The sequence below is a fragment of the Typopeltis vanoorti genome, chromosome 16, assembly GCF_054136105.1.
Source record: "Typopeltis vanoorti isolate ZY-2024b chromosome 16, IOZ_Tvanoo_1.0, whole genome shotgun sequence".
NCBI lineage: Eukaryota > Metazoa > Arthropoda > Arachnida > Uropygi > Thelyphonidae > Typopeltis > Typopeltis vanoorti.
Window position 1 is genome coordinate 3,023,935 of NC_143564.1, and position 27,745 is coordinate 3,051,679.

Below are 27,745 nucleotides of genomic sequence, written 5' to 3' on the forward strand. Positions count from 1 at the left end.
AACTTGGGGAAGAACAAGATGACTTCAGGCCAAGTTGGATTTTTCAAATCAGATTTTAATTTTGAGACAGTTGAGAAATCATGGGAGTCTAACCTGGAAAAGGAATATAACAAAGTATCAGGAGAAAAGAAAGCTGTTTGAAATATTACAATTTTGTGATGTAAAAATGGTTGTTATGAAGAGCAATACATAGTCCATATTTAAGAGGTTAGAATTTAAGGAGGTACTGGAAGATGGTTTGATATAAAATGAGGTGTAATATACATCATATCTTCATTCTCATTAATCATCTGTGTGGATCACATTATGAAGAAAAGTAACATTAAATTTGTGTTTGAATATGCAATTTAATTCACAGCACAAAAGAAAGAAATAAATAAGAAAAGAAGTATTTCAGTGTTGGGCTGCTAATATATTGCTGGTTTTATACTCAGCATTTTCAGAACACAATTTGTCAAAGCAAACATAGCAATTAGTTAGCAATGAGAACAGTTCAAAATTGTAGCAGACAGTGTAAAGAACTCAAATTCTAATTTGTTATCATCTGTTGTTGGGTAAAGAGAAGATTACAAATCAGTCTTAAAATTACTGTCTCCTAGATTTTTGTCAAATTAATATTTCATTGCTTTTGCTGATTCCAAAAATGGTTTCTCCAGCTTGTAATAACTTCTACATAGCACTGGTTTTTCCCATCTGATCCTGTGTGAAGGGGTCTAAGGCATACTCTGCTGTTCAGATTTCCAACAATTTCCTTTTCCATTTTCTTTATGTTAGCTGCCTGCTCTGATGATTCCAAAAATTCCCCCACTTCTTCTTTAGAAGAACCTTCTGTGGGACCATAGGCACAAATAAGTTTCATTGTTCGTTTCCCCATTTTAAAGTTTGCCCACATAACTCTACTTGAAACTGCCTTCCAATCAAGAAGCTTATCTTCATGTTATTGCTATTGAATGCCATTGCTACTCCTTCTTTTCCTTTATCATTATTGCCTGAAAATAACATCCTATACTTATTATTTAGTAAGATCTCACCTGTTTTTGTCTTCTTTGTCTCAGTAATGCCAATTATGTTCGCATGGTACTTTTCCAGTTCTTCTGCAAGTTCGATTTCCTTTCCATTAATACTCATTATATTGATGGTTCCTATCTTCAGTTCTTCTGATGTTGGGTTTATGCTTCTTCTTCTAGAGGTTGAGTTGGAGCTTATTCCAGTAGCTGACTTTTCACGGTTTGTCCCCGTTCCCAAATGAAAACAGTGGAGGCCTTGTTTAACTGGGTGACGCTCCAACTGGCATGAAATCTCATCATGTTGTAACATCATATGCATTTGGGTTTTAGCCAATAGAGAGTACAGTTCGGTCCCAAATTGTCCGCCCATCTTTGTTCATTCAGTACTCATTAGATACCTACTGATGGGGTGCACTCATTAGTATTTTGCTTAATAACTAATATTTAAGGAATTGACAGCGTATACTGGAAATATAGATTAAATAAACTTTAATATACACTTTCCGATATTTCGGCGAACGTTACGTTGCCATCTTCTTGGGAACTTACTAAAAGGACACGTGCACTTGTGTGCACGTGTCCTTTTAGTAAGTTCCCAAGAAGATGGCAACGTAACGTTCGCCGAAATATCGGAAAGTGTATATTAAAGTTTATTTAATCTATATTTCCAGTATACGCTGTCAATTCCTTAAATATTAGTTATTATGTCTAACCAGCGTATAAGCCTCTCAACAAGAATAGTATTTTGCTTATTTTCTACTCAGCATCATCAGAGCATAATAATAACTGTGACAGGCACACAGCACTAAACCAAGTAATAGTAGAAACAATTTAAATTTTAACTGATGCTTAATATCCTTACGTGGCACATTCTATGGGCCAGATAACTAAAAGTTAATTTTAAGACCTAATAGTGGCACACGGGTGCCACTATTAGGTCTTAAAATGATAGTGTTCTAGATCTTTGGGAAATTAATGTTGAGATTGAGAGAGTGCTTCATAGCTGATGTTGATTCCAAAAATAGCCTCTGAGACCTGTAATGACTTCTGTAAAATAAAGATGTTTTTTCTTATTTGCAAAAGAATATGGAAAAATCTGTTTTTCCATATCTTCCTTTTCTAATCCATAAATTTTTAAAAAATTGTTCAGATTCTTATTGCACATAATCTTTCAATCACAGGTCTAAAATCTAAAACATTTTCTTTAATGTCTCTACATGCTATAAATGCCACTCCAAAGTCATGGTTCCCTGATTTTTTCCGACTTGAAAAAATTGCAAATTTTCCAAATTCCACTTCATATTGTTTCTTGTACTGCCACTAATTTTAATTTGTATTGATGGATTTCTGATATGAGTGCTTTAACTCTGCCTGCCTTATATATAACGTTCTTGTATTCCATGTCCCAAAATATGAATTATTTACACGAAAACACAGGGCAAAGGTATTATTTATTTGATTATAATCAAATAAATATTTCGGTCTGGAACTTACAGACCATCTTCAGTTGATACAAGGTAGAATGCAAACAGTGGATTTATTTGAAATAAAATGAGCTGCATGATATATTTTCAGTAATGTTATAATTGAGGAAAAGGTTAATCATAACTGTAAAAAAATAAACAAATAAAATAATAATAGTAAAAAAAATTAATGATGCATTATTCTAATCAGACTTTCCCATATTTTTGATAATGCTAGGTAGTCATTCTGATTCAAGTTCAGGTAGTGAAGCATGTCTTCAGCACTCTCCTTAAATGAACATTCAGATTTGTACCGACAGCGATGTAGTAGGTGTGTTTCAGATCAAGGAATGTTGTGGTCTGTGTCCATTCTGTGTTGAGCCAATCCAGATTTATCGGATTTCCTGTGGTAAATATATGATTGATGTTCTTCTGTTCTGTTTTCTATTGAGCATCCAGTTTGTCCAAAGTAGACTAGATGGCAGTCACAAGGAACTTGGTATACACCTGGGAGAGACATTGGAAAGTGTTTATCTTTTGAAGATTGGAAATAAGTTGAGAGTTTATTGATAGGTATAAAAGCAGCCACTAAATCATATTTCTTCAGAATTCTGGAAATCGGTTCTGAAATGCCTGAGATGTATGGGATTGGAACTTGACACACTATTTCCTTGTTATTTAACTTAGGTTTGTAGGAGTCAAACAGATGTTGTGTATTTCTTTCTGAGAAGCCATTTAATTTCATATATTATTTGATATTTGAGAGTTCTTCCTGTAATTGATGAGGAGTTGAGATTGATACACTGATGTGTATCAATCTCTTCTGATACACTGATGTGGTTAAATCACCTGATGGTGAGCAGATAAGAAGAATGCCTAGAAAAGATAACTTTTTGTTTCTTTCAATTTCCATAGTGAATTTAGTGCGAGGATGTAAAGTATTTATAGTAACTAAAGACGTTGGTGAAGTTTCTTTATTATGAGGCTCTATTTTTGCTAAACAGCAAAATTATCATCAACATACTGAACCCAAAATAAAGGTTGAGGGTGTATTGATGAAAAAAGGATGTCTTCCAGATGCTCTAAATAAAAGTTGGCTAGAGCAGGAGAGGGTGGACTTTCCATGGCAGTTTCTTTCACTTGGTTGTCGAATTTGTTTTGACAAACAAAATATCGAGAATGCATCACAAATTTAAATAGTTTTACTATATCTTGTGGGAATGTCCTATGGTGAGTTTTGATATAGAATCCCTATTTATGAATGTACCTCTCAAGGAGACATTGGAGCTACTTTCTGAAACATTCCCACAAATATAGGAATTTGTGATGCATTCTGGATATTTTGGTCTGTAATTTCCAAATCGAAATATATAGCCTTATAATCAAATAAATATTACCTTTGCCTTGTAACTATGGCACAAGTGTCTCTAAAAGAAAAAAAAAATGTCCCCAAATCATAATCTAATACTTGTTTCTTGAGTTGTACCCAGGTTCCTTAACAAGTGGAAGTTTTCTGGGAATGGGTTATCAGCCCATTACCCAGCTTCCAACTTGCAGGACCAGAATTCTGTGTTTAAATCCTCCAGAAATAGGTTGGCCCAGCTGTATCTCCCAGCACTGATTTCATTGTCCATTCAGTATATTTGGAGCAGCCCTAACAGGAAACAAGTTTCATGTCTCCATCTGCTACCTGGAGAGATGCACATGGTAGGTTATAGGCCTCCAGATTTGTTGTATACATTGGTGAAATAAAATGGTGAGCATTTATTGATATGTTTATGTTCTTTGCAGAAGACTAGGTTAGGAAGCTAAAGTTCAGAAGAACAAAGCAAAATTCTTTCACAAAAGCTATTGTCTGTTAAATGACTATGGAACAGATCTTAAGAGCTTTCTTAATAGACAATTTTTTTGCTTTTTTATTTTAAGGTATTGATCCTGCAGAAGACATTGCAGAACCTATACACATTAGTGCTGTGTGTAGTGATTAGGAGAAACATAACCTATTGATATTATTTTTTTGAATTTCTGAAGGTTATTATAAACACATTGTGAGCTGTTCTAGAAAATAGAGGCAGATGGAATACAAGCAGAAGAGAAGTGAGGTTGATGAATTTCCAGTTGAACCGTAAAAAGATGATGGGCATCTGCTGCTCGTGTTTTAATAGGTTTAGTGGAAAGCAGAGGAATGGTGGATGCTATCTCTACAGGTACTTTTATGAGCATAGTTCTGCTGAACTGTACTCATGAACTGGAAGTACCTATAGAATGAAGACTTCATTCTCATGTTATCAGGTGCCCTCAGCAAGCCCCAACCTATTACAGAACACATTGCAACATCAACAAACAATAAAAATAAGAAACATGAAAACATCAACAATGTTTTTTGTTGATGAGCATCACTGACACCTGCAAGTACACCATCTTTTCTAATTATTTATTCGACAGGTGAACCCTTCTTTATCCAGAAGAATTTGGAAGGGTGGATAGGATTCCAAAAATCTGTTAAAACTGTTTAGGAGACATTTTTGTCTCCTAAACAGCCTCCCAGAAACAATTAGAATAACTTTATTCAACATCAATTGAGAGAAAATCATTTGCAGTGATCTCCACAAAACCTTTAGAGATAATGGAGTGGGAACTCCTCAGTGTATTTGACAAGGAGATTTTCTGAATTAAAGGATCAAACATAAGAATTCTCATATATAGGGTTGGCATCCTAGTGCCAACTAGGATTATCTTTACATTGAACACCCCAAAATCCCAATCAGTAAAAGCAGGGTATTCAACTGCTCTGTCAGATATTACACCCCAAACTCTTTTAAACTTGATGGTCACAGTCAGACTTCTTGTTTTGACCATACCAATCTGTGCCTGATGAGAAAAGATTTTCATACTCATTTCAGCAATAAAGACTTAAAGTGAAACAACCAAATATGCTAACTGTGAGGGTGATCATCCAGCCTGCTCTGAGCATGTCAAAGGTGGAAAGATGAGGATTCAAAAGATCAACACAGAACAAAAGATATGTCAGGATACAAAGAATATCATAGCATCAGCATTTAGTAGCAACCCTATTTCAGTAGGAATTGAGAAACCCTCTTTCTAATAATATTGTTTACTGTATTGAGATTAAAGGACCAAAACAATAATCCCAACCAAGGAAGTATAGTGGTATAGAAATGATGAAGATTATCTGCATATTTATACTTAAAAAAAAATTCCATGGATGGATGGAGTTGTCTATGCCTTAAGTACAAAAACATCAACAGTATATTTAGGATTGCTGGCAAGGAAGAGGTCAAGAATGTTTGAGAGTGGTTAAGATTATATGTTAGGCATGTGTGGGACTTGACAAATTATGTCTAACCCTACTTGTCATGCAAAACATTTATTTGCCCATGACATCCCCCCCCCCCCAATTTTATCATAGCGTTAGCATTTTAATTAAAAAAAATTAAACATTTTTTTTGTTTAATGATGTATTCCAATAAGTCAGTTCCACAAAATAGTTAACAGTAATGTATAGCAGGTGGAGATTTTTTTTTCCCTAAATAAAAAATATTCGTTATGTCCAGTCTGCAGCCAATTGCCATCTAGCAGAATCTGCTCTATGGATGAGTGGGTAAGGGTATTTGTCAAGCCCTGATAGCCCTGTTTGTTTGTGCGAGATCATGATAAACAAATGTTCTCATGTCTTGCTGCTGGATCACTGCAGTTGGAAAAGCAGTATCGTCATGCAGATTGGAGCTGTGTATATTAAAATCTCCAAGGAAGGTAAGTGCTATGAAAAGAAAAGGAGAAAAAGAAAAAAAAGTGGCCTAGAGAAAATCAGCAATTAAAGAAAGGGAATACAAGTACACCTAAATCTCTTTTTATGTGAATTTTTTTTACGCGAATTAATTCAAGTAATTCGCGTAATCCATAATTCAAGAAAATTCTGAGAATTTTGTAGAATTGCATTCTCGTTTCAATTAAGAAAATTCTAAATTCTTATGAATTTCATTTATTGGGAATTCCCCGAATTACATAACTGACTGCGCATAAAAAAAGCAGTTCTTAGCAGTTTGAATTTTCTGTTTGAGTAGACAACATGGTTACCACATTTTTTGCATTCGCATTTTTTAAGTGAAATCAAAATAAAAATCGCGTTATAAAATTAATAATTTTGCCAAGAAATAATAAATGGTAAGCTATATGTAATTTTCAAACTTTCATTTCATTAATCGAAGATTTTAATCCAGCCCTCACATGATGTTGCCGATAACTAAAAAAATAAGGAAAGCCATTTCCTTGGATATAAAAATTCAAATTTTAGATAGTCTTCAAACTGTAGAAGGTGTGACGGCTGTGGGTAAGCATTTTGGAGTCCGTGAATCAACTGTCAGATCTATAAAGAAAAATGAAGAGGCTGTTAGAAAAGCAGTATATTTTGGTACAAAACCGAGTGCGAAATTATCATCATACACAAGAGATGTTGTTCTAGAAAAGGCCGAAAAAGCTTTAGTCATGTGGATAGAAGATAATGTACAAAAAAGAATGCCAGTTGATGGAAATTCCATCAAGCAATCAGCATTGAGATTTTATGAACAGATTAAAAAACTGCAGCCAGATACTTCATCTCAATCAAGGAAAAAATATGAATTTCATACAAGCAGTGACTGGCTGGCTAAGTTTATTAAAAGACATGCTCTTCATAATATAAAAATTAAAGGTGAAACAGTTGCTAAAGCATTTCCACAAAAATTTGCTAAAATAATTGAAGATGGAGGTTACACTCGTGAACAAGTTTGAAATATGGATGAAACCGGCCTTTTCTGGAAATAAATGCCAAACAGAACCTGCGTATCAAAAATGCAAAAAACTTATTGGGTTCAAAGCAGCAAAGGATCGCATAACACTCTTATTTTGTTCGAACGCTTTAGGAGATCGGATGTTAAAACCACTGCTCATAAATCGATCGTTAAGACCACGGCCAACGAAAGGCGTACATTTTCAAAAATTGCCAGTTTATTGAATGGCTACTAAAAAGCTTGGGTGACCATTGATATTTTCACTGAGTGGTTCCAGAAACATTTTGTGCCAGAAGTTAGATGCTGTTTGAATGACAAGGGTCTCGAATTTAAAGTGTTTTTGATTCTTGATAATGCACCTGGTCATCCTGCCATAGAACACCCAAATGTGCAATTTGTTTTTCTACCACCCAATACCACATCATTGCTACAACCTCTAGATCAGGGTATAATTGTGACTTTTAAAACATATTATGTCAGACGAACATTTCAGTACGTTTTGAACAAGCTATATGATGATGAAACACTGTCAGTTATGGATGTGTGGAAAAAATTTTCAATTATGGATTGTATTGATCAGGTTAAATTATCGTTATCTAAATTGAGACCAGAAACTATGAATGCATGCTGGAAAGCTATTTGGTCCGCATGTGTTAAAGAGAATGCTCCTGTTCCCTTCAATCATACTGTAGAATTCCCCAATATAATAAGTTTGGCATGTGAAATTGGCGGAGAAGGATTCGATGATCTTATGTTGGCAAATATCGAAGAATTGTTAATTGATAAACCTCCTAGCGAAGACGAAATAGTGGAGATTGTTTCTGAGACTCCTGAAAGCAAAGAAGTTAATGATAATGATCAAGATGATCCTACTTTTACTGCTGATATAATTAAAGAAGGTCTTAAACTGGCCAGTAATTTAGGCAATTATTTTGCCCGACATGATCCAGATGAAGAATGTGCTGGGATTTCATGTGAGTTTAAGTTGTTAATGTCTTCATACAGAGAATTATATCATGACTTATCTAAAGCATCAACACAGCGATTAATACCTGAGTTCATGCCTAAAACTACTGAAACAACCAGTGGTACTTTTCTTCAAGACATGACAAGAAGAATTCCACAAGTTGAGGCGGAAGTCGATGACGATAATACCATATCTAGTAGTTCTAGTGATATTAGTCTCACGAAAACAAAAGGTTTCGCGTTTATTGTCAGAAACTGATAGCGAATAACATAATTTTTTTATAGAATCCTTAGCAAACAACTGAAATTTTTTTTTTTTTAAAGTTATTAAAATTCATTATATGTATGTGTGTTCTCCATGAAATGTAAACAAAAATCTTAGGATCCCATCGAATTTAATGTGTGTTTTTTTCATTATTTTGCTTATATTTCAGGTTTGGAAGCAATCTTCACTTTTTCTATGGAGTCAGTAGTTCTTTTTACACGTAATTTTTAGGAACGTATCTATCACGTAAAAAGAGGTTTAGGTGTATATTATACATAAATACAAAGGAAATTTAAAAAACAAATGCACAAATGTTTCCTTTAAGATGAGATTCAAATTGTATAACTGGAAAGTATCTTAATGACTAATGTACTTGTATATAGAGTGTTTTGATTTCATGTTGGGTGCCTTAGTATCCCATAATGCAAAAACATTATGAGAAGGCATTGTCTAGACCAGTTGCGATCTTTATTGAGGTCTCATCAGTGGTAGCTAGATCCAGGAAGATACCAAGGCTAATGGCTAACAGTAATGTAAGATGGGTTTATGCACTGCCTTTTTATTTTCCCCTTTATCTGAGGTTTGGTGTGTGCTTTGTAGGGTATTTATTTATGAGTGCTAGTGCTCACCCATTGGCGACCAGTAGTTTTCGGAGTAGGCCTTATGTAATGAGTGTTGCCTTTTGATGTATTATTTGCAATAGCCTGCTGCTTGAAGAGTAACTGATTGAGGCAGGCAGTAGTTGCAAAGTACTTGATAGCTGTTGCACAGAGGTGTGTGATGATATTAGGGATCCCAGTCTCTTGATGGGGTTATTCATTTTTGATGAACTGTGGGGACATCTAGGATCATGCATAGGCATTCTCCAGCAATATACTCCATATACTCCAGCAATCTCACATTAGTGAGATTACTGGAGTATAGAAGAGTAGTTTGCTTTTTGGATTTTATGCCAATTGAGTATAGTGTAAAGTTGGTAGGTTGCTTTGGAGCAGGTTAGCATATATGGTCTGTGAAGTAGAGTCCCTTGTCTAGGTGGATTCCTAAGTACTTAGTTCCTAGGTAGCAGGGGATTGGGATATTGAACATATAGGTGTTTCCTTCAGGGGAGGGTGCTTATTTTCTTGTGTTTCCTCTCCACATATACCTACCACTGTTTAAACTTTTTTAAGGCTGCAGACACCACCTGCTAGTCTTACTGCCACCATTCTATTTCAGTCTACTGGTTGACCTTGGAATCTCTTAAAGCATAAATAGTATACTGTCTACACTCAGTCTGCAGAATAACAATTTCAAAACTGTACCCTCAAAAAAGAAGAAAAGTTGAATCTCTCCAATGTTAACTCTGAAAACATCATTCATGCTGCAATGAAAGGAAACAATAAATGAATTCTTTGCTCTGGAGCTCAAACATGGTTTTTGGGCACTTCATGCTTCAATTAGGCAAAGTGCTGGTATCACCAACCTGGTTGGCTGAGTGGTTAGCATGCCCATTCTCCAACCAACCGGGTGCGGGTTCATATCCCATCATGGGCATGAATGTTTGTGATATCTTTAGGTTGGAAATGAACATGATCAGTTAGACGGTGTAAGACCACCATCCAGCTTTTTTGAAAGCCAGAAGTGGCTTGAAAAAGAAATGCTTGAAATGTTGGATCTTTAGAGCAGGGTTTCATAGATTATGTAAAAAATTGCATAAAAAATACAAAAAAAAAAAATCTAAAATTTATAAAATAGAAAAAAAAAATCATAACTCATCCTCAGCACTAATGTACTATAATTCAAATTAAGTAGATATTGAATCCAACATTATTTCAAAGCCGAATAGAGAAACTACAAGAGTTTCATGCCGAATATAGAAACCATAAAAGTTTCAGTGTATCCAAGCGTAAGTAAACCTTTTATGACAGGGGCAACTCATAGCAAAGGTGGAGTAAGCTCTGATCACTATTCTTAGTATTTCCCATAATGTAAAACACATCTCCTAGCGGACATGTATGATGTTATACATTATGGGGGGGGGGATCACTACCCAGACCAGTTTTGATCTTTGTTGAGGTCTTGTCAGTAGGAGCCAGAAAACCCAGATGTAAATACTCAGGTTTAAGTGATGCAGAACTTATACTTTACCGTAGGAGTGGCTAAAAAAGGTGTCACATCACAAAAGACAACAAGAATTACTGAAATAAAGAGCCAAAAGGCTTCACTTCGGCAATCCAAAATTATTCAAATACATGAAACTTTTGTAGTTTCTCTATTTGGCTTTGAAATAATGTTGGATTCAATATCCACTTAATTTGAATAATTTTGCTTCGTCGAAGTGAAGCCTTTTGGCTCTTTATTTCAGTAATGTACTATAAGTTTACAAAAACCCTTTGTGGATGGGAGTTGCATAAAATTACACTGGGAAATGAAAACTATTCCCCCCCCCCCCATCCCTGTGATTGCTCGTACCACAGGGACTGGGCTTTTCCTCTGAGCAGTGTAGATAGTCACACACTGATGAATTTATTGCTGTAGAATATATCCAGTGCTACTAACAGGCACACACACATGAAGGGGTAGGCAAGTAGAGGATTTCATTATTGCAGACCAGCCAGACCAAACTTCAAAAGTCTAAACAATGATAGAACTAATGTTCAGCTACCACATTGTGGCCTAGGCATTGTTTTAGACTTCTGAGATTTAGCCACAGACTGCAAGCCTGCAATTTCTCTCTTTTATCTATCTCAGGAATAATGTCTACAATTCCATTTTAGATCTGACTTTTTTATTCACTTTAGAAGCATCAGTTCCATCACATTTTTAACATGAAGAATTAACTAGTTATGAACAGCATAGCATACTTTGTCTTCGCCATGTCAAGAATGTCTTTATAGTTCTCCCTCTCTCTCTCTCTCTCAGTCCTCATACTGTGAACTTCAAATGGAGTTCACAGTGAGAGGATTGTGATAATAATAAATGAGAGGATCTTTGATATCTGATCCCTCAAAATTTAGTTTTTTGGCATATAAAAAAAGCTCAATTTAATGCTAACAGAGATTTTCTGCTTGTGGTGGCTACAGCCTCTGTTCCATCACATTTCGAGCATGAAGTATTAGTAACGTACAGCATAGCATACTTTGTCTTGGCTGTATCAAGACATTCTTGACGTAGCCAAGACAAAGTGTGAACACAAAATTTAGTTCTTTGGCATGGATAAAAAACTCTCTTTAACACTAACAGAGATAGTTGTAGCAAGTGTTCCCAGTTGGTTGCAAGGTAACTTATAACAAACAATATTCTTGTCTTAATCATGTTCTTGTTTGGGTTATATTTTTGTTTTAATTCTATACTCAAGCATTAGCAAACAAAGTTTGCATGAAGTATCTTCACAACTAGACTACTATATGGACTTGAACCGTACATCAATTACCTTAGTATCCCAAAATGCAAAACATACTTCCTTTTGGACATGTATATTGCAATGCATTATGGAAGGATCACTACCCTGACTGGTTTCTACCTTTATTGAGGTCTCCTAAGCAAACAAAGTTTGTGTGTAAAAGTATCTTGACATATAGGAAATGTATATGCAGAAGTTATATATTTTCTATATATATGTTCCTCATGTGTCAAGATACTTCATGTATAAACTTTGTTTGCTTGAATCTAGGATCCAAACAAAAGTATAATTTGTCAATTATAATTTATTTAATAAACAGGCAAAAAAAAAAAAAAAAAAAACTTTCAGCAATTATATCTCACAAGTTCCTGGCAAGTAAGTCAGCTGTGCTCTTAAGGAATACAGAGAAAAATGTAAAAAAACAAAGCATTGTGTAAAATTAGCTAAACAAAAGTCATGGAAAGGCTTTGGTATTAACATAGAAAATAAATATCAGGAAGGTGTTAAAATATTCTGGAAGCTATTGAAAAAGCTCAGAAATGGAGGAAAGAGTACTGTAAAAAAAATTAGAGATGATAAAGAAGACATGAAAACTGAAGATAAAGATATTCTTGATATATGGAGTAATTACTTTGAAAGATTGCTAAATGAAACATGCATGGTGGTAGAAAACACCCAACAGGAATGCCAATTTTAGCATATATCTGTACTTGAAGTAGAAAAAGCTATCACAAACCTGAAATGTTGAAAGGCAACTGGAGTAGAGGATATTCAACCAGAAATGTTAAAATATGGAGGTTTTATTTCATATCCAAACACAAGTAGTACAGTAGTAAGTAATTGGTACAACAAATTAGGATACATTACAAATGAGAACAGCTTAAATTTAGTTGGTAAATTATACAGGGAATAATAAGTAAAATATAAAGGAAAAAGAAACTATGCATAAGTTATATGCAATAAATATGGCCAGATGTTCCTCCAGAATATTGCACAATCAACTGCTCTTTCTGTGCAGGATATAAGTTCTTCTTGTGCAAGGTGATTGAAGAAGAAAGGACAAGAAAGAAGGTATTCCATGGACAGAGTTGTCCCACACTCACAATTATCTGGTCCAATGAGGTAGCCCCATTTGATGAGGGTTTTGTTTGCAGCGTCCTGTCGGTCATAGTTCTGTTGAGTCTTTTCCAACTATTCTTCCAGCCCAAGTGGGCACCACATGGAAGATGTTCGGCTGTTGGAATACCAGTATTATTTTCAGGGTATAGTGCAAACCATTGTTGAAGTCTTGTCTCTGGAGGGTTTTTAGGTGGTTCAACGGTTTCTAGGAAGCTATGTGAGGATCTTAGTCTTTGGAGAACTGTAGTCTGGTCAGATAGTGGGTGGTGCTCATCATTCATTTCTCTGTTTCTTTCGTCAGCTGAGATTGCAGATCTTTGAATCAAAGGAGGTGCAATATCCAAAGTATACAGGTCTCTTAGTGGTGTTGGTTTCAGGCATCCTGTAATTAAGCAGCTGCTTATTCACTGGTGGGTCAAGTTTTTCAGCATGGTAGGATCTAGACCATACAGGACAGACATATTCAGCAGAAGAATAGCAAAGGGCCAAGGCAGAATATCTCAGTGTGCACCCCATTTGGAGGAAGTAAGCTTTCTTAATATATTGTTTCTTGCATTAATTTTTGCCTTTGTTTTTTCTATGTGTCTTTTATATGAAAGAGTGCGATCGAGAGTCAGACGAGGTAGATGGGGGTTCCAGAAATGTTTTATGTTAGAGCCTTCCCAAGAAATCTATAGCTTCCTGTTGGCTCTCTTATTGTTAAGGTGGAAAAGGCCCATCTGGGTTTTCAAGAGGTTTGGTTTTAATTGATTACTGCTATAATATGTGGTTAGACTATTTAAGGAAAGTGATTTTTTGATTGAGTAGCTATGGCAAGGTCATCAGCATAGATAAAATTTCTAGTTCCTGGAAAGATCATTGATGTAGTTGTTGAAAAGTAATGGTGATAATACACTTCCCTGGGGGAGGCCGATTTTTTGGAAGATGCCAACGGCTCTTCTAACCCCCTAAATCCACAAAAAAACTTCTGTTTTCTAAGAGTGATTGGATCAGACTGCTCCTGTGGCTAGTTTTTGCTCATAACCATTTTCTATATATTGAGTAAGGTTGAGAATTTGTGATGTACAGGATTTACCTGGTCTAAAACCAGCCTGCTCAGCAATAAGATGGGATTCGATTAGGGGTTGTAGCCTATTCAAAATTAATCATTCATAGAATTTAAAGAGATTGCTGAGTAGTGATATAGGTCTGTAATTTTTTTGCTTCGGTTGGAGTTTTCCATGCTTTCGGAAAGGTCACCACTTTAGCATGCTTCCAGAATAGTTGGTATCCTTAGGGTTCTTGAGGCAAGTGTTGTATAGGTTTAATAACCACTCTTTAGTTCTGGATCCAAAACGTTTAATTTATTCATTACAGATGTCATCAAGGCCTGCAGATTTTATATGTTTTCATAGGTTTATGGCAGTGTCGAGTTCAGTGATTGTGAAAAATGAGTTAATCATATTTTGTTCCTCACTTGGGGTTCTAAATATCTTATTTTTTGGGTACTTTTTGGGGAATTTTCCATTCAGCAAGCAGCAGCTGGTGAGCAATTTGATTAGCTGTTACCTATGGATGTTCATATGGCTCCTTCTTGATTCTGTTGATAAAGTTCCATGCCTTTCGAGGGCTTCTATTTCTTTTTTCATGAGGAACACCTTTTCTCTGCCATATCAGAGCATAATTTTTCTCCTACATGGATAATCTCCTCTGAGAAGGGAGTCGGTGTTGTAAAATTGTAATTAGCATACTGTGCTGGTATATCACTGCACTTGTAAAGGCCTACGATGTAGTTTGAGCAGCATTCTTGGGGGATGTGTTTGGTGGAGATTTTCCTCAGTATTTTTATGAATTGGGGATATTCTGAGGGTTTGGAGAGACTTCCATGAAGATCTTCCATGAAACCCTTTCAATTAGCTTTTGTGAAATTAAATCATCATCTGTAAGGGACTGTGTTAGGCATAATGGCTGGGTTGAATTGAAGCATTATGTTGAGTATGTGGAATGAGATTTAAAACCTTTTGAGATAACAAATATGAGGTCCGAGTTATATCCCTGCTTCCATCTGCCACTGTTGAAAGATGCAAAGAGTTTTGGATTATGTATCAGGTTTAGAGAAAGGTTTTCAGCCCATTTTTCAACAAGTTCTCCATCTTCATTGGACTTTGTGTAACCCCCAGTTAATACTGTGGCTGTTAATGTTGTATTAAGTGACTTTAACAGCCATAGTTACCGTATTTTTTGGACCATAAGACGCACCTTTTTAAAAAATCAACTGAAAATTGGAGTGAGTCTTATGGTCAGAAGGTAACATTAAAATACGAATCTTTACACTGTACTGAAGCTGTTACTGAAGTTCAATTACTGGTGCAATATGTTAATAAAATTAGTAAGTACGCCACTGAAGGTACCTAAGTTCTCACTGCATGTGGGTGAATCACTGATTTAGAGCATCAATAGTCATTAGTGTGTAAACATATGCGCTTCTGTACGGTTCATTTGAATTATTTTTTATAAGTCGTTAAAATTTTTATCTTAAAATGAGAAAAAAATGAGTGTAAAACAAAAAATACTTTCATATAATGTGAGTTATAAATTAAATGTGATAAATTATGCAAAACAATATGGAAACAGCAGCAGAAAGACATTTTGGTCTACCACCAACAGAAAAAATGGTTAGTGAGTCGAGAAAACAAGAGGAACAATTAAAACTGCTATGTAAACACAAGAAAACATTCCATTCACACCTAGAAAAATGGTCAGAATTAGAAGTACAAATGAAAAATTAGGTTACAAATCATCGAAATATCTGTTTCTACGAAAATGATAATTTTTGAAGCGAAACGATGGGCAACTGCTAATGGAATTTTAGATTTTACCGGATAACCGTCTTGGTGCTTTAGATTTATGAAAAGATACGGGTTATGCATGCGTACAAAAACCACTCTAGCCAAAAAAATGCCGGATGATTATGAAGCTAAAGTTATAGAATTCCATAGATTTGTCATATCAGCGAGAAGGAAATTTAACTTTGAGCTTAAGCAAATTGCGAACATGGATGAAGTGCCTCTAACTTTTGATGTTCCTTCAAATCGGACAGTAGATTCAAAAGGCACCAAATCAATAGTGATCAAAACAACAGATCACGAAAAAACTCACTACACTGTAGTTTTAGCTTGTTGTGCGAACGGAACAACCCCCCCCCACCCATGTTAATCTTCAAGAGAAAAACGTTACCGAGAGATGAAATTCCTTGTGACATTATTATCCACATTCAAGATAAAGGCTGGATGGACGAAACAGGAATGCAATTATGGATACAAAAGATATGGGCAAAACATCCAGCTGCATTGTTTAAAAAGCCTGCGATGTTAGTGTGGGATCAATTCAGAGCGCATAAAACAGAATTAACCAAAAGCTTCTAAAAGAAATGAATACAGAATTAGCTGTCATTCCTGGAGGCCTTACAAGTCAATTACAACCCTTGGATGAATCTATTAATAAACCATTCAAAAATTTTATGTGGGAAGAGTGGAACAAATGGATGGCAAAGCCAAATCACGATGTTACAGCAACAGGATGTGTGAAACGGTCAACAATTTCAGAAATATGTCGTGAAAAATTCATGGGAAGCTGTGAAGAAGTGACTTATTATAAATGACTTTATAATAAGTCATTTAAGAAATGTGGGATAAGTAATGCGATGGATGGTACCGAAGATGATGCAGTTTTTGAAGTGAGTGACAACAATAGTTCAGACGAAAGTAATACGAATGGTGACATTAACAAGACAAGTGATAGTACCAAGAGTGAAGATGAACTGAATATGCTAACACAAATGATTGTAACAATAAATAAAAATTAAGTAAGAATTTGTAAATATCCTTATATAATAAAATATTTTTTTCTAAAAATCATCTCATAAATTTGGGGTGCGTCTTATCATCCGAAAAATACGGTAATACCATGGCTATTAATGTCACTTAATACAACATTAGTCATGTATGCATTATTATTGAGTTATTATTATTACTGGTCAGAGGATTGAAATCCAGATGTTTGGAGTAGAGTGCTCATGGTATTCATTTATAAAAAAGGGAGTAAAGCTGATTGCGAGAATTACAGAGAATTTCTCTACTGAGTATTCCTGGTAAGATTTATGCAAGTATTGGAGGAGGAGCTTGGAGAAGAACAAGCTGGATTCAGGCCAAACAGAGGTTGTCAGAATTAGATTTTCACTTTAGGACAAATAGTTGAGAGGTGGGAAAATAACAAGGATCTGTATTTAAGTTTTGTAGATCTGGAAAAGGCATATGGCCTGGTGCCAAGAGGAAAGCAGTTCATAATGCTCTAGTTATATGGTGTCAGTGGGACATTATATTCAAGCAATACTTAGCTTTGAGTTGTAAGCCAGCAGTTAGAATTGAAGGAAGTACAGGAAGATGGTTTGATGTCAAATCTGGTGTCAGACAAGGATGTACATTATCCTCCCTGTTATTCATTATCTATATGGATTATATTATGAAGGAAAGCAGTATTAGACCTCATATCAAAATTGGAGATGCTAATCTCAGCTCTTTACTTTATGCAGATGATATACTCTTAAATTAATCTAGGTCAAGGGTTCCCTGACCAAATTGAACAACTGCTTTAATAAATTTCATATGAAAATCAGCATTAAAAAGACAAAGGCCTGGATTTAAGCTATTTAGGCACAATTTTTAGTGAAAATGGCAAATTAAATTTGGAAATAGACAAAAGAAATAACAAAGCTGGTATTGTGGAAAGCCAACTGGATAAATTTATATAATTATATGGAATAAGAGAGAGAGAGATTAGTCAAAACACTAAACTAGCTGTATACAAGACAGTACTCAAATCAATTTTAACTTTGGATCTGAGAGCTGAGTTAGAAATAAAAGACTTGACTAAAGACTAGAGACCACAGATATGAGAAGCCTGAGAAAGATTAGGGGGATGAACAGATGGCATCAATGGCAATATCATATTAAAAACGAGGATATTAGGAAAGAATATTGTTAGCATCGAAGAATGTATTACAGAGCTAATCTCAGGTGGTATGGGTATGGCAATTTAAACAGAATGGGAGAGTAAGGATTAGCTAAACAAGTCTTCTTTGCCATTATGGCATGAAAAAGACCCAGAGGAAGACCAACATGTAGGTGGATTGATACAGTAAAAAGTGCCTCAGAAGACAGAAATATAAGATCTGATAATATTGGAACAGATAATAGGGTAATCTGGAGGAAAATTGTTGATAGGAAGTTAGTAATGATATAACTTTTCGTATAGTACTATCATAATCCCTTGAGGGTATATGTCAGGAATTTGATGATGGTGGTGATGAAACTGCCCCACATTTGGGAAGCTCTCTCATCCTCTACACTTCAGCCCAACAGCCTAGGTCACCCAATTTAGACCACCAGGGGCACTAATTAGGACTTTAGGCCTACTCTCAGTTGACATTCTTTATTTTCATTGCTTGATGTAATCATTCATGTATATTATTATATTTTCTCCCTGATGATAGCAGTTTGACTTTGCTGAAATATTGAAAGTATTAATTAAATTTATTTGAGTTAACATAATAGTCTGCATTGTAATTTTCTTAAAAGATGCAACTATGAATAGTCAACATATAAATCTTATCACTAGATTTGAATCGATGTTTGTGGATTTTTATGCAAAACAGCTTTGACCTTAACAGTATCTTTTTCCAAAACTATTAAGAGCTTCATCACAAATGTATCTTGTCTCTATGAATTTATTGATCTCTTAATTGTTCAATCATATAGTGATTGATATATAGCAATTTTTTTATTTTATTTTATTTATTTTATTTTTTTGTATCAGGGCTTCTTTGACAGCTACACAACTTTTCCCCTCCTAAAGTACATTTCCACTATTGTTACCTTTCCAAATACTGAATGCATTCATATTTTGGCCAGTCACACCTGAAAGAATATTGAAAGCAAAAAATCATTAAAAAGGAACTGAAACATTGACTGAAACACAATATATAATGGTCACATCTTCAGGCAGTAAGAAAATGTACTTGTTCACTTGCATTCTTTGTGGCCATTCTATACATTGCCAGAGGAATTGTGTGCAGTTTATAGATGTGGGGAGTGAATTTGATGGACATAAGGACCTGTATATGCCTGATGGACTGACTTAAATGGTTTTTGAGTTAAGTGCTTGGAGAAAATGTTCAGTAAGAGTTTGGAAGTGCGAAACTGGTAAAACTGGAGATTTTTTTTTTTTTTTTTTGGTGGTGGTGGGGAGCGGCAAGCAATTAAGCATGTGTCTAGCCCCCGAGATAGATAAGTAAGTGTGCAGCTGTCGCTAATGCTTATGTTGAACTCATTCACTTCACAAACTATTGCAAAGCCCATATTATTTTAAAAGACATTCACTGCAGTGGAGGAGACTTTCCACTGTAACCACATATTGTTTGATATCCCACACTCCCCATTTGTTAATGAGAGATGACTGTTTATCATCATAATTTATTCATGTATGAACAGGGAAATATATACAGAAATATGTATGTAACAACTGATGGAGATAAAGTTTATTAAATAAAGGCAAGCCAGATTGCTCTGTTGTGTGGCAAATATCAGATGGGTTATGAGTCTTATCAAAAAGAAGTTTCTGTATGTATTTCCAAAATTGTTCTCTTTGTCTTCCTCTGTGTCCATTAGAGTTGGTTTGTAGAGAGCAAGAGCACTGAAGTTGGATGTCTCAGTTGGTGTCCCAACCAGCTCAGCTGACTTTTCTGAATTGTTTGTATTAGGGGTCTTTGATTATTTTTTTTTCAAGAATGACAATATTAGGGATGTTATCTTGCCATGTATATTTTAGTATTGATTGAAGGCATGTTGTCAAAATTGTGGATGATATTAACTTCTTCTTGAGTAGTAATGTTCCCTGTCTGGGACCCATAAGTAATAGTGTTGGTTTTGTAAATAAGAATTTTGGTATTTCAATGATGAGATTGGATTTACAGATATTACTTAGGCTTTTATGGAATTGAAGACTTTGTGCTTTCTTTGCATAATGTCAGAGTATTAATGTGGGAACTGAAGATCTTTTACTTCTTCAAGAGTGTGATAATTTAGTCTAATATTTATTTATATCTATTCTGCTCTTTAGGACTTCAGTTTTACTGCTGCTAACTGCCAACCCAATCAGTGATGCGTTTTTACAGAAATCATCTAGATGGTTTGGGCAGTCTGAATGTGAGTCAATCAGTACAGTATCACCAGCAAAGCACACTATTTATCTGTTTTGACTGCCAAATCTTTGAGAGTTATTCCATACCCATTTCCTGTATGTCTGAATACATAGTCAAGGGTAGTAATAAAGCAATATAGTGCCAAAGAGTTTCTCAGAAGAACTCCATAGGAGATGGGAAAGCTTTCAGTCATCTTTCCATTAACCATTACTCTTGCTTGGTAATTTTGATAAGGTTATACTATTGCTTTGGTTGTTTTTAAGGATATACCATAACTGAGAATTTGAAACATCCTTTGTCTATTGATTGAATCAAAAGCATTTGAGAAATCTATGAAGTTTAAGATTAAAAGAAGGATTTTTATCTCTTGCTCCTCTAAGGCAACTGATATGTTCAACAGTGCTTCTCTTTTTCAAGAAACCTGCTTGCTTTTTGAGCAGAAGTGGTGTTATTTCATATGGTTGACTATATTAAGCTTCCATAATTATTAAAGTATTTTGGCAGGGCCCTCAGTGTTTGTGTGTGTGTGTGAGAGAGAGAAAATTTCTTATTAATAATTATTTGTTTCTTATAGGTTTGGAAACAGTGATCAGTTGTCAGCTGTATTGGAGGTGCTTACTGTTTTGCCAGAAGAGGTATGTTTATATGTTAATATTCTATATATTGGATTATACATGCATATCTGTCTGCTTTACATCACTTTATGGAATGAGATATATATCTCTAAGTCTCTCTTCCTTTTCCCTAACAAGTTGAAAACATTGTTCAAGATTTTTAACCTTTTTCTTGTATGCTCTTTCTTTCAAGTTATCTTTTTTTTTTTTTTTTTTTATGTTGGACCCATACACAGGAGGTTGATTGGTCAACCTATAGTACATTAGTACCGTGTATGGGTGGTGGGTTGGGAAAGGAGGAATTTGTTTACATTTGATTTGAATGACTTTAAATTGTATTCGTTGGGAAACAGCAGGTGGAGACTGTTCCACAGTGCAGCAGTTGCAGGGATGAAGGAAGAGGAAAAGCAATTTGTTCTGTTTGTTTCTAGGTGTACTGTGAAGGGATGTTGTGCAGCAGCTGCACGTGTTCCAATGAGCTTAGTACTGAGTGGGGAAATTATTGATGTTATTTCGGATGAGCATTTCCCATGGAAATATTTGTAGAATATACTTACTGCAGAGACCAAGCGTCTGTGTGAAAGTGGGGGGAGAGAGTTGGTAAGGGATGGATCATTGATAAGTCTAATTGCCCTCCTCTGTATTGAGTCGAGCATTTTGAGAGAGCTTTTAGGGGCCCCACCCCATATGTGGGAGCAGTATTCAATAGTTGGGCGGATTTGTGACTTGTGTAATGTTAGTAGCTGTTCAGGGGTGAAGTAACGTCTTAAGCGGAAGAGAAATCCTAGTTTTTTTGAGGCTGAGGATGCAATGTTTGAGATATGTTTGTGCCAGGAGAGGTTTGATGTGAGGGTGATTCTGAGGAGCGAGATCACAGGCTGTCTGGAAATTTGGGTATCGTCGAAAAGGATACTGGGAAAAAGTTGTTCTTTTTTATGGGAAATAGTACAGACTGGGTTTTGTTGGCGTTGAAATTTATGAGGTTATCCGAACCCCATTGTAGGATGGCTTGGAGATTGGAGTTGAGGGTGGTGGTGGTTGATGTTCTGTAGGATGAGGTGAGTTGTGTAGGGTAAGGCTTATGAAATGCAAGCGAGGAGTGTAGTGTGCTGTCATCTGCAAAACTGTGTATTGGGTTGGAGGTCAATTGCAGTAGGTCATTGATGTACAGCAGGAACAGGGTTGGTGAGAGGACAGAACCTTGTGGGACCCCAGCATTAATTGAGTGGTGTGAGGATAGGGAGCCATCGACCATCACACACAGTGTGCGTCCAGACAGAAAACTGGCAATCCACCTACAGAAGTCCTGGGTCAGACCAAATGATGGTAGTTTGCCTAGTAGGCCTTTGTGCGACCACTTGAGATTCGCCAAACCTCTCCATAGTATTTGTCCAGAGATGGGTGACGTATGTGAGTAGATCTCCTGTTGATCGACAGTGGCAGAATTCATACTGGCAGTCATTTATTTGGTGAGTGTCTTCGAGATAGTGTAGGAGGTGGGAATTGATGATTTTTTTCCATTACCTTTGATAGGGCTGAGGTAAGCGAGATAGGTTGTAATTGGATGGCAGAGACTTGTCACCCTTCTTGGGAATGGGCTGAATATAGGCCAATTTCCAGTTTGTGGGGTAGATTCCAGTGGAGTAGGAGAGTATATATAGGTGACAGGGGTCAGTTCTGGAGCACAATTTTTCAGAACAATTTGGAGAATGCCATCGGGGCCAGGAGACTTTTTTGTGTCTAATTGGGATGGTATTTTTCTGATTTCATTCTGGCAAAAGGATATAGGGGTATTGTATGTTGGGTGTCTGGAATGGTTGGGGACATTTACCATCGTCAGTTATGCATGCATTTGAAGCAAAGTATGAGGCCAGAAGATTGGCTTTTTCTGTGGGTGATGAGGCAGTAAAGCCATCATAGGTGTGATAGGGGTGGGAATAGCATTGGAAGAAGTTGCGGCCAATTGCTTTGGCAAGAGACCAAAAGGCCCAGCTGCTGTTTGGACAGGCTGCTAGTTTGCTCTTTCGAACTCTGTTTTGGAAGCTTTGATTGTTTTTTTTTGCATCTATTACGGGCTTCGGTGTAAGCTTTGAAGGAAGATGAGGTTCTTGATTTCAGCCAGTTGTGGTATTTCTGGTGTTTCATCTCTACAGCCTTGGCACATCTTTTGGAGAACCAGAGTTTCATTAGGGAATGGCAGTTCAGAGTGTTGTGTGGAATGTACATATTTATGCCAGTGAGGATTACTTTGGTAATAAGCTTGCTGCATATGTTTGGGTTGGAAGGCTGGAAGCAATAGTCCAACCATGGGAATGCGGCATAGAATTTGTGGAGGCTGTCCCACTTGGCACTGTTATAGTGCCAAACTACTCTTGTATGGGAGTGTCTGTGTAAACGTTGTTGCATGGAGGAGGAGATGAGCACTAGGTTGTGGTCAGAATTGCCCAGGGGCTCACTGCTTTCACTCTGTATTTGGAGGGGTCATTGGTGAGGAAGAGAGCTAGGATGTTTGGGGGAGTGGTTTGGGTTATCTGGTATTCTGGTTGGCATCTGGAACATCTGCATCATCATCATTCCTTCTGAAGAAGCCAAGAGAGTTGTGGCACAGGCGAAGGCCATGGCATATCAAGATCTGTATGACCAATTAGAAACAAAGGAAAGACAGAGAAAAATTTACCAACTAGCCAAATGTAGAAATAAAGCAGCAAAGGACATCTTACGTGAGGCAGATCAAAGATGCTGAAGGAAGAGTACTATGGAGGGATGTGGACATAAGAAACAGATGGAGAATATACTTTGAGGGACTTTTGAATGAGGAAAATGCAAGGACTCAGAGAGAGAAGATGGGCAGCCTTCTGAGGGGATGGTGCAGAACATCAGTAGAATGGAAGTGACGGAGGCCATGAAGAGGATGAGGAATGGAAAATCGGTGGGCCCCGACAGGATTCCAGTGGAGGCATGGAAGGCACTGTGGTAAGAGGGAATTGACATGCTGTGGGACCTGTTCATGAAAGTTTGAAAACAGGAAAATATACCTAAGGAATGGAGGAAAAGTACTCTTGTCCCCATCTACAAGGGTAAAGGGGGATGCACAAGACTGTAAGAATTACAGAGGAATAAAGTTGATGTCCCACACAATGAAAATCCTAGAAAGGGTTCTTGATGGAAGATTGAGGAAGGAGGTGGAGATTGCAAAGGAACAATTTGCTTCATGCCTGGTATATCAACAACAGATGCTATCTTTGGATTATTATGGCAAATGATGGAAAAGTTTCGAGAGAAACAATGGGAGCATTGTTTCTCTCGAAATTGCACAGTGGCCTGCAGCCAGGAGACAGATCTGGAGCTGGAAGGAAATGTCATCAAGAAGATGAGGGACTTTAGATATTTAGGTTCAACAGTGGAAGAAGATGGAGGAGGTGGGATGCAGGATATAAGCAGGTTGGAGGAACTGGAGGGAAATGGCTGGAGTGTTATGTGATAAGAGGGTGCCGATCAATCTAAAAGTCATAATCTATAGGACTGTAGTGAGGCCAGCTATGACATATGCTATAGAAACTGTGGCCCTGATGAAAAATAACATCAACAGGATGGAAGTAGCAGAGATGAGAATGCTTAGGTGGATGTGCGGTGTGACCAGAAAGGATCGTCTGAGAAATGACTATGTAAGGGGAACAGTGAAAGTTACGAACTTAGGAACGAAGATACAGGAGGCAAGGTTCAGATGGTTTGGTCATGTGATGAGGAGGGAGGACGAATATGTGGGAAGAAGGGTCATGCAGATGGATGTGCAAGGAAGGAGGAAGTGTGAGCTGCCAAAGAAGAGATGGAGGGAGCTGGTAGAAGAGGACTTGAGGATGAAGAACTTGTATGTGGTGACAGCCCAAGACAAGAGGATGTGGAGGAGACTTATCATCAACAGTGACTCCACTTAAGTGGGAGAAGCTGCAGAAGAAGATCTGGACAAGTTGTGTAAGGTCGTTGGTGATGGCAAATGTTTCTGCATCTCTGCCTGCAAGATCTGTACTACTGGAGGAGGAAAGCCAGCTAGTGTTGTGGACGTTAAAATCTCCTAGAAGGTTGATTTCGCTGTTGAGAAAGTGGGATTGGAGAAAGTTGACTTTTAGGGAGAGGAAATTAAAGAGCCAGGGTGGTTGGTTGCGTTGTGTGTGTGTGTGTGTGTGTGTGTGTGTGTGTGTGTGTGTGTGTGTGTGTGTGTGGTGGGGGGTGGATAGAGGCAGCAAATGAATTGAACTGAGTGGGAAAGGGATATTTTCAACCAAAGAAGGTCAAAGTTGGGTGATTCTAGGTTAGGTGCTCTCTGGCAAGGTATGTCTGAGCAGATGTATGCGCAGACACCATCCTTGGGGCAAAAGTTGTTGAAGAGTGACTAGTTTTGGAGGTTGAGATAAGTGGTGCTGGGGGGGGGGGTGATATTTAGGTTTCTGCCAAGAAGAGTAGGTGGGGGTTTGGTAGACTGTAGGTGGTAGTGAACACTATTCAGGTTGGAGTTTAGGCCATGGATGTTGGTGAAGTGGATGTGTAGGGTTTTGTGGGACGTTTGTTAGACTGCATGGGTCTTGCACATTTCCTATGCGGTGCCTGCCTGCTGGTCTCCATGGTGGCTGCTAGTGGCATCACTTGGTTTTTTTACCAGTTTATCTTGTCTGTAGTTGATGGTCCAACTGTTGTCACCATTTTGATGTTTTTCTTCGAGTTATCTTCGAAGCTGGCATCTTCGTTCTCTTTGTGCAAATGATAAGTCTGGTTGTGCACGTATGCGCGATTGGGGGCAGTAGTCTTTGAACTTATTGTTGATCGCTGTTATTATTTTTGATGTGCTTGTCGGCGTGTCGCAAGTCACTTTTACTAGGTGTGGAAAGTTCTTACCATCCTTTCTTTTATTTATAGGCCCGAAACAATGGCACCTGACGATATTCTTGGGATCGATGTTGCATTCTTTGGCTAGTTTCTTGATGTCTTCTTGTAGTGATTTTCCATTTTCCGTCGGGAAGTTCAGAATGATGGCGTTTTTTGTGTTCAGCCTCCAAGTCATTTACCGTTGATGTGATTAGATCGTGAAGTTCTTTCACTGGCGGAGTGGAGCTTGCTTTGCACTGGTTTTCGATTTGATCTAGCTTAGCTTCGACTGCATGTATTTTGTCGATAAAAGTTTCATTTAAAGCATTGATGTGCTGTTAGAGATTTTTGACACGTTTGCCTATGTTCAGAAGTTGTTTTACCGAAGGAAGGCACAGCGAACAGAAGAACGGCTGGTTAAGTTCAATAAGTAGCTTATGTGCAGCTTCGTCAATTTTCGCGCAGGAAGCATGCAGCTGTGGCAACAGAACTCGCAGAATATGCCCTTTTTTTTTTTTTTGTCTGTGACACCAGTTTTGCAGCTGTGGCACGTAATAGGATTGTCGGTGGCGGTCGACAGTCTTTAAGGCCATGCCTAAACTGATGAAACAGTAGCCATTCTAAAAAGGATCTCTCTTCAGATGAAACATTAAATTTATGAACAATTCTGCGAAGTCTGTGGAATAGTCTGAAACAGATTCCCTATTACCTTGAATGCACTGATGAATTTTCCAAATGTTAAGCCCTAATTCTCCCACATTTGAAACTTCTGATAACAGTGAACTTTTAAATGTTGCATAACTGTCTGTGTCTCTCTCAGTAAAGGGGATGTGTTTAAGAACGTTTTGGCTTTGTCCAATAATTTGTTACGAAGTATAATTAATAAATGGAAATCTGACTACTTCCCTAAATCTCTAATTTTTTCTGCATATCTAAAAATGTTTCTATGCTTTCATAAATATCACTTGAGAATGAAGGTATTACAAAGGTTGGATTAATTAACTTAAAAAAAAATTCTTCATCTTTAATTTAAGAAATTTCACTATTAGAATAACTGTCTCCCGTATCCATTTCACTTGAATCAAAATTAAGCTTTCTGTAGTCTAAAATAAAGTTAAGTCGCAACCAATCCATCCTGTCGACTGCACCGTTTGTTATTTATTATTAATTTTATCTCTGTAAAGAGATTTTTATACTCAGAGTGTTTATTAATTACACACGGGTTCAATTCTGATTTTACTTTTAACTATTTCTTTTAGAATCCAGAAAATCACTCGCTCAAAATCAAATAAAAAATATATACATTTAATGAAACTAAAACATTATATACATTTAAATAACATTACATAAATAACTACAAAATTAACTGGATCCAAGGCCTTCTAAAATAAATACACTTTAGAGACTTTCTTATCCAAAATTATTAAAACCATTCATTCTCTGACTCATTCTGTTATTGGATTGTTTGATATATACTTAATCATGTCTACCAGCCTAAACACCTTGTTTTCTCAACAAAAATGTTCATCAGAGTCAGTTTCTTGTTATGCCCTTTCTGAAAATATAAAAATTTTCTTCTTCTTTTCCATGAGATACTTTTTTTTATCACCCTTATGTAGCATACATTATTATTCCTCTTGTCTCACTGAAGTATAAATCTTCTTACCTCTTGCAGTTCTGTTTGTCACACAATTTACTAATTTTTGTACCAGAGAAAGAAGTTTCTTCTACTTCATAAACAACATATCTAAGTTGAGCTCTTCATGTTAAGAACTTTATAGTTTCAAATTTCACCAATTGCTTTTTCCATACTAATCTGCTGTCCTTAAGATAGAAGATGAAACTTTCCATTCAGCGTTTCCTCCATTCAATTAGAATGTTGTTGACTGCAATATCTTCTTTTATTTACTAAATACTTGTTGGCAGTCTCAACTCCTCCAATTCAAAGACTCACAGTTCTAGGATTCCTTTTTGGAATCTTATATTAATATTCTACCAACTGTTCATGTAAAACTTAAAAACTTCCTAAGAACAAAATT

General features: G+C 36.6%; 1 protein-coding gene across 1 annotated transcript in view; it reads left to right on the forward strand.

Moving 5' to 3' along the window:
• Positions 1-27,745, forward strand: part of Tnpo-SR (transportin 3) — a 605,621-nt gene that overhangs the window by 124,836 nt on the left and 453,040 nt on the right. Inside the window, exon 5 of the mRNA XM_090405918.1 lies at positions 20,807-20,867. Within this exon, the coding sequence (XP_090262044.1) occupies positions 20,807-20,867 (61 nt within the window). The remainder of the gene's footprint in view (positions 1-20,806; positions 20,868-27,745) is intronic.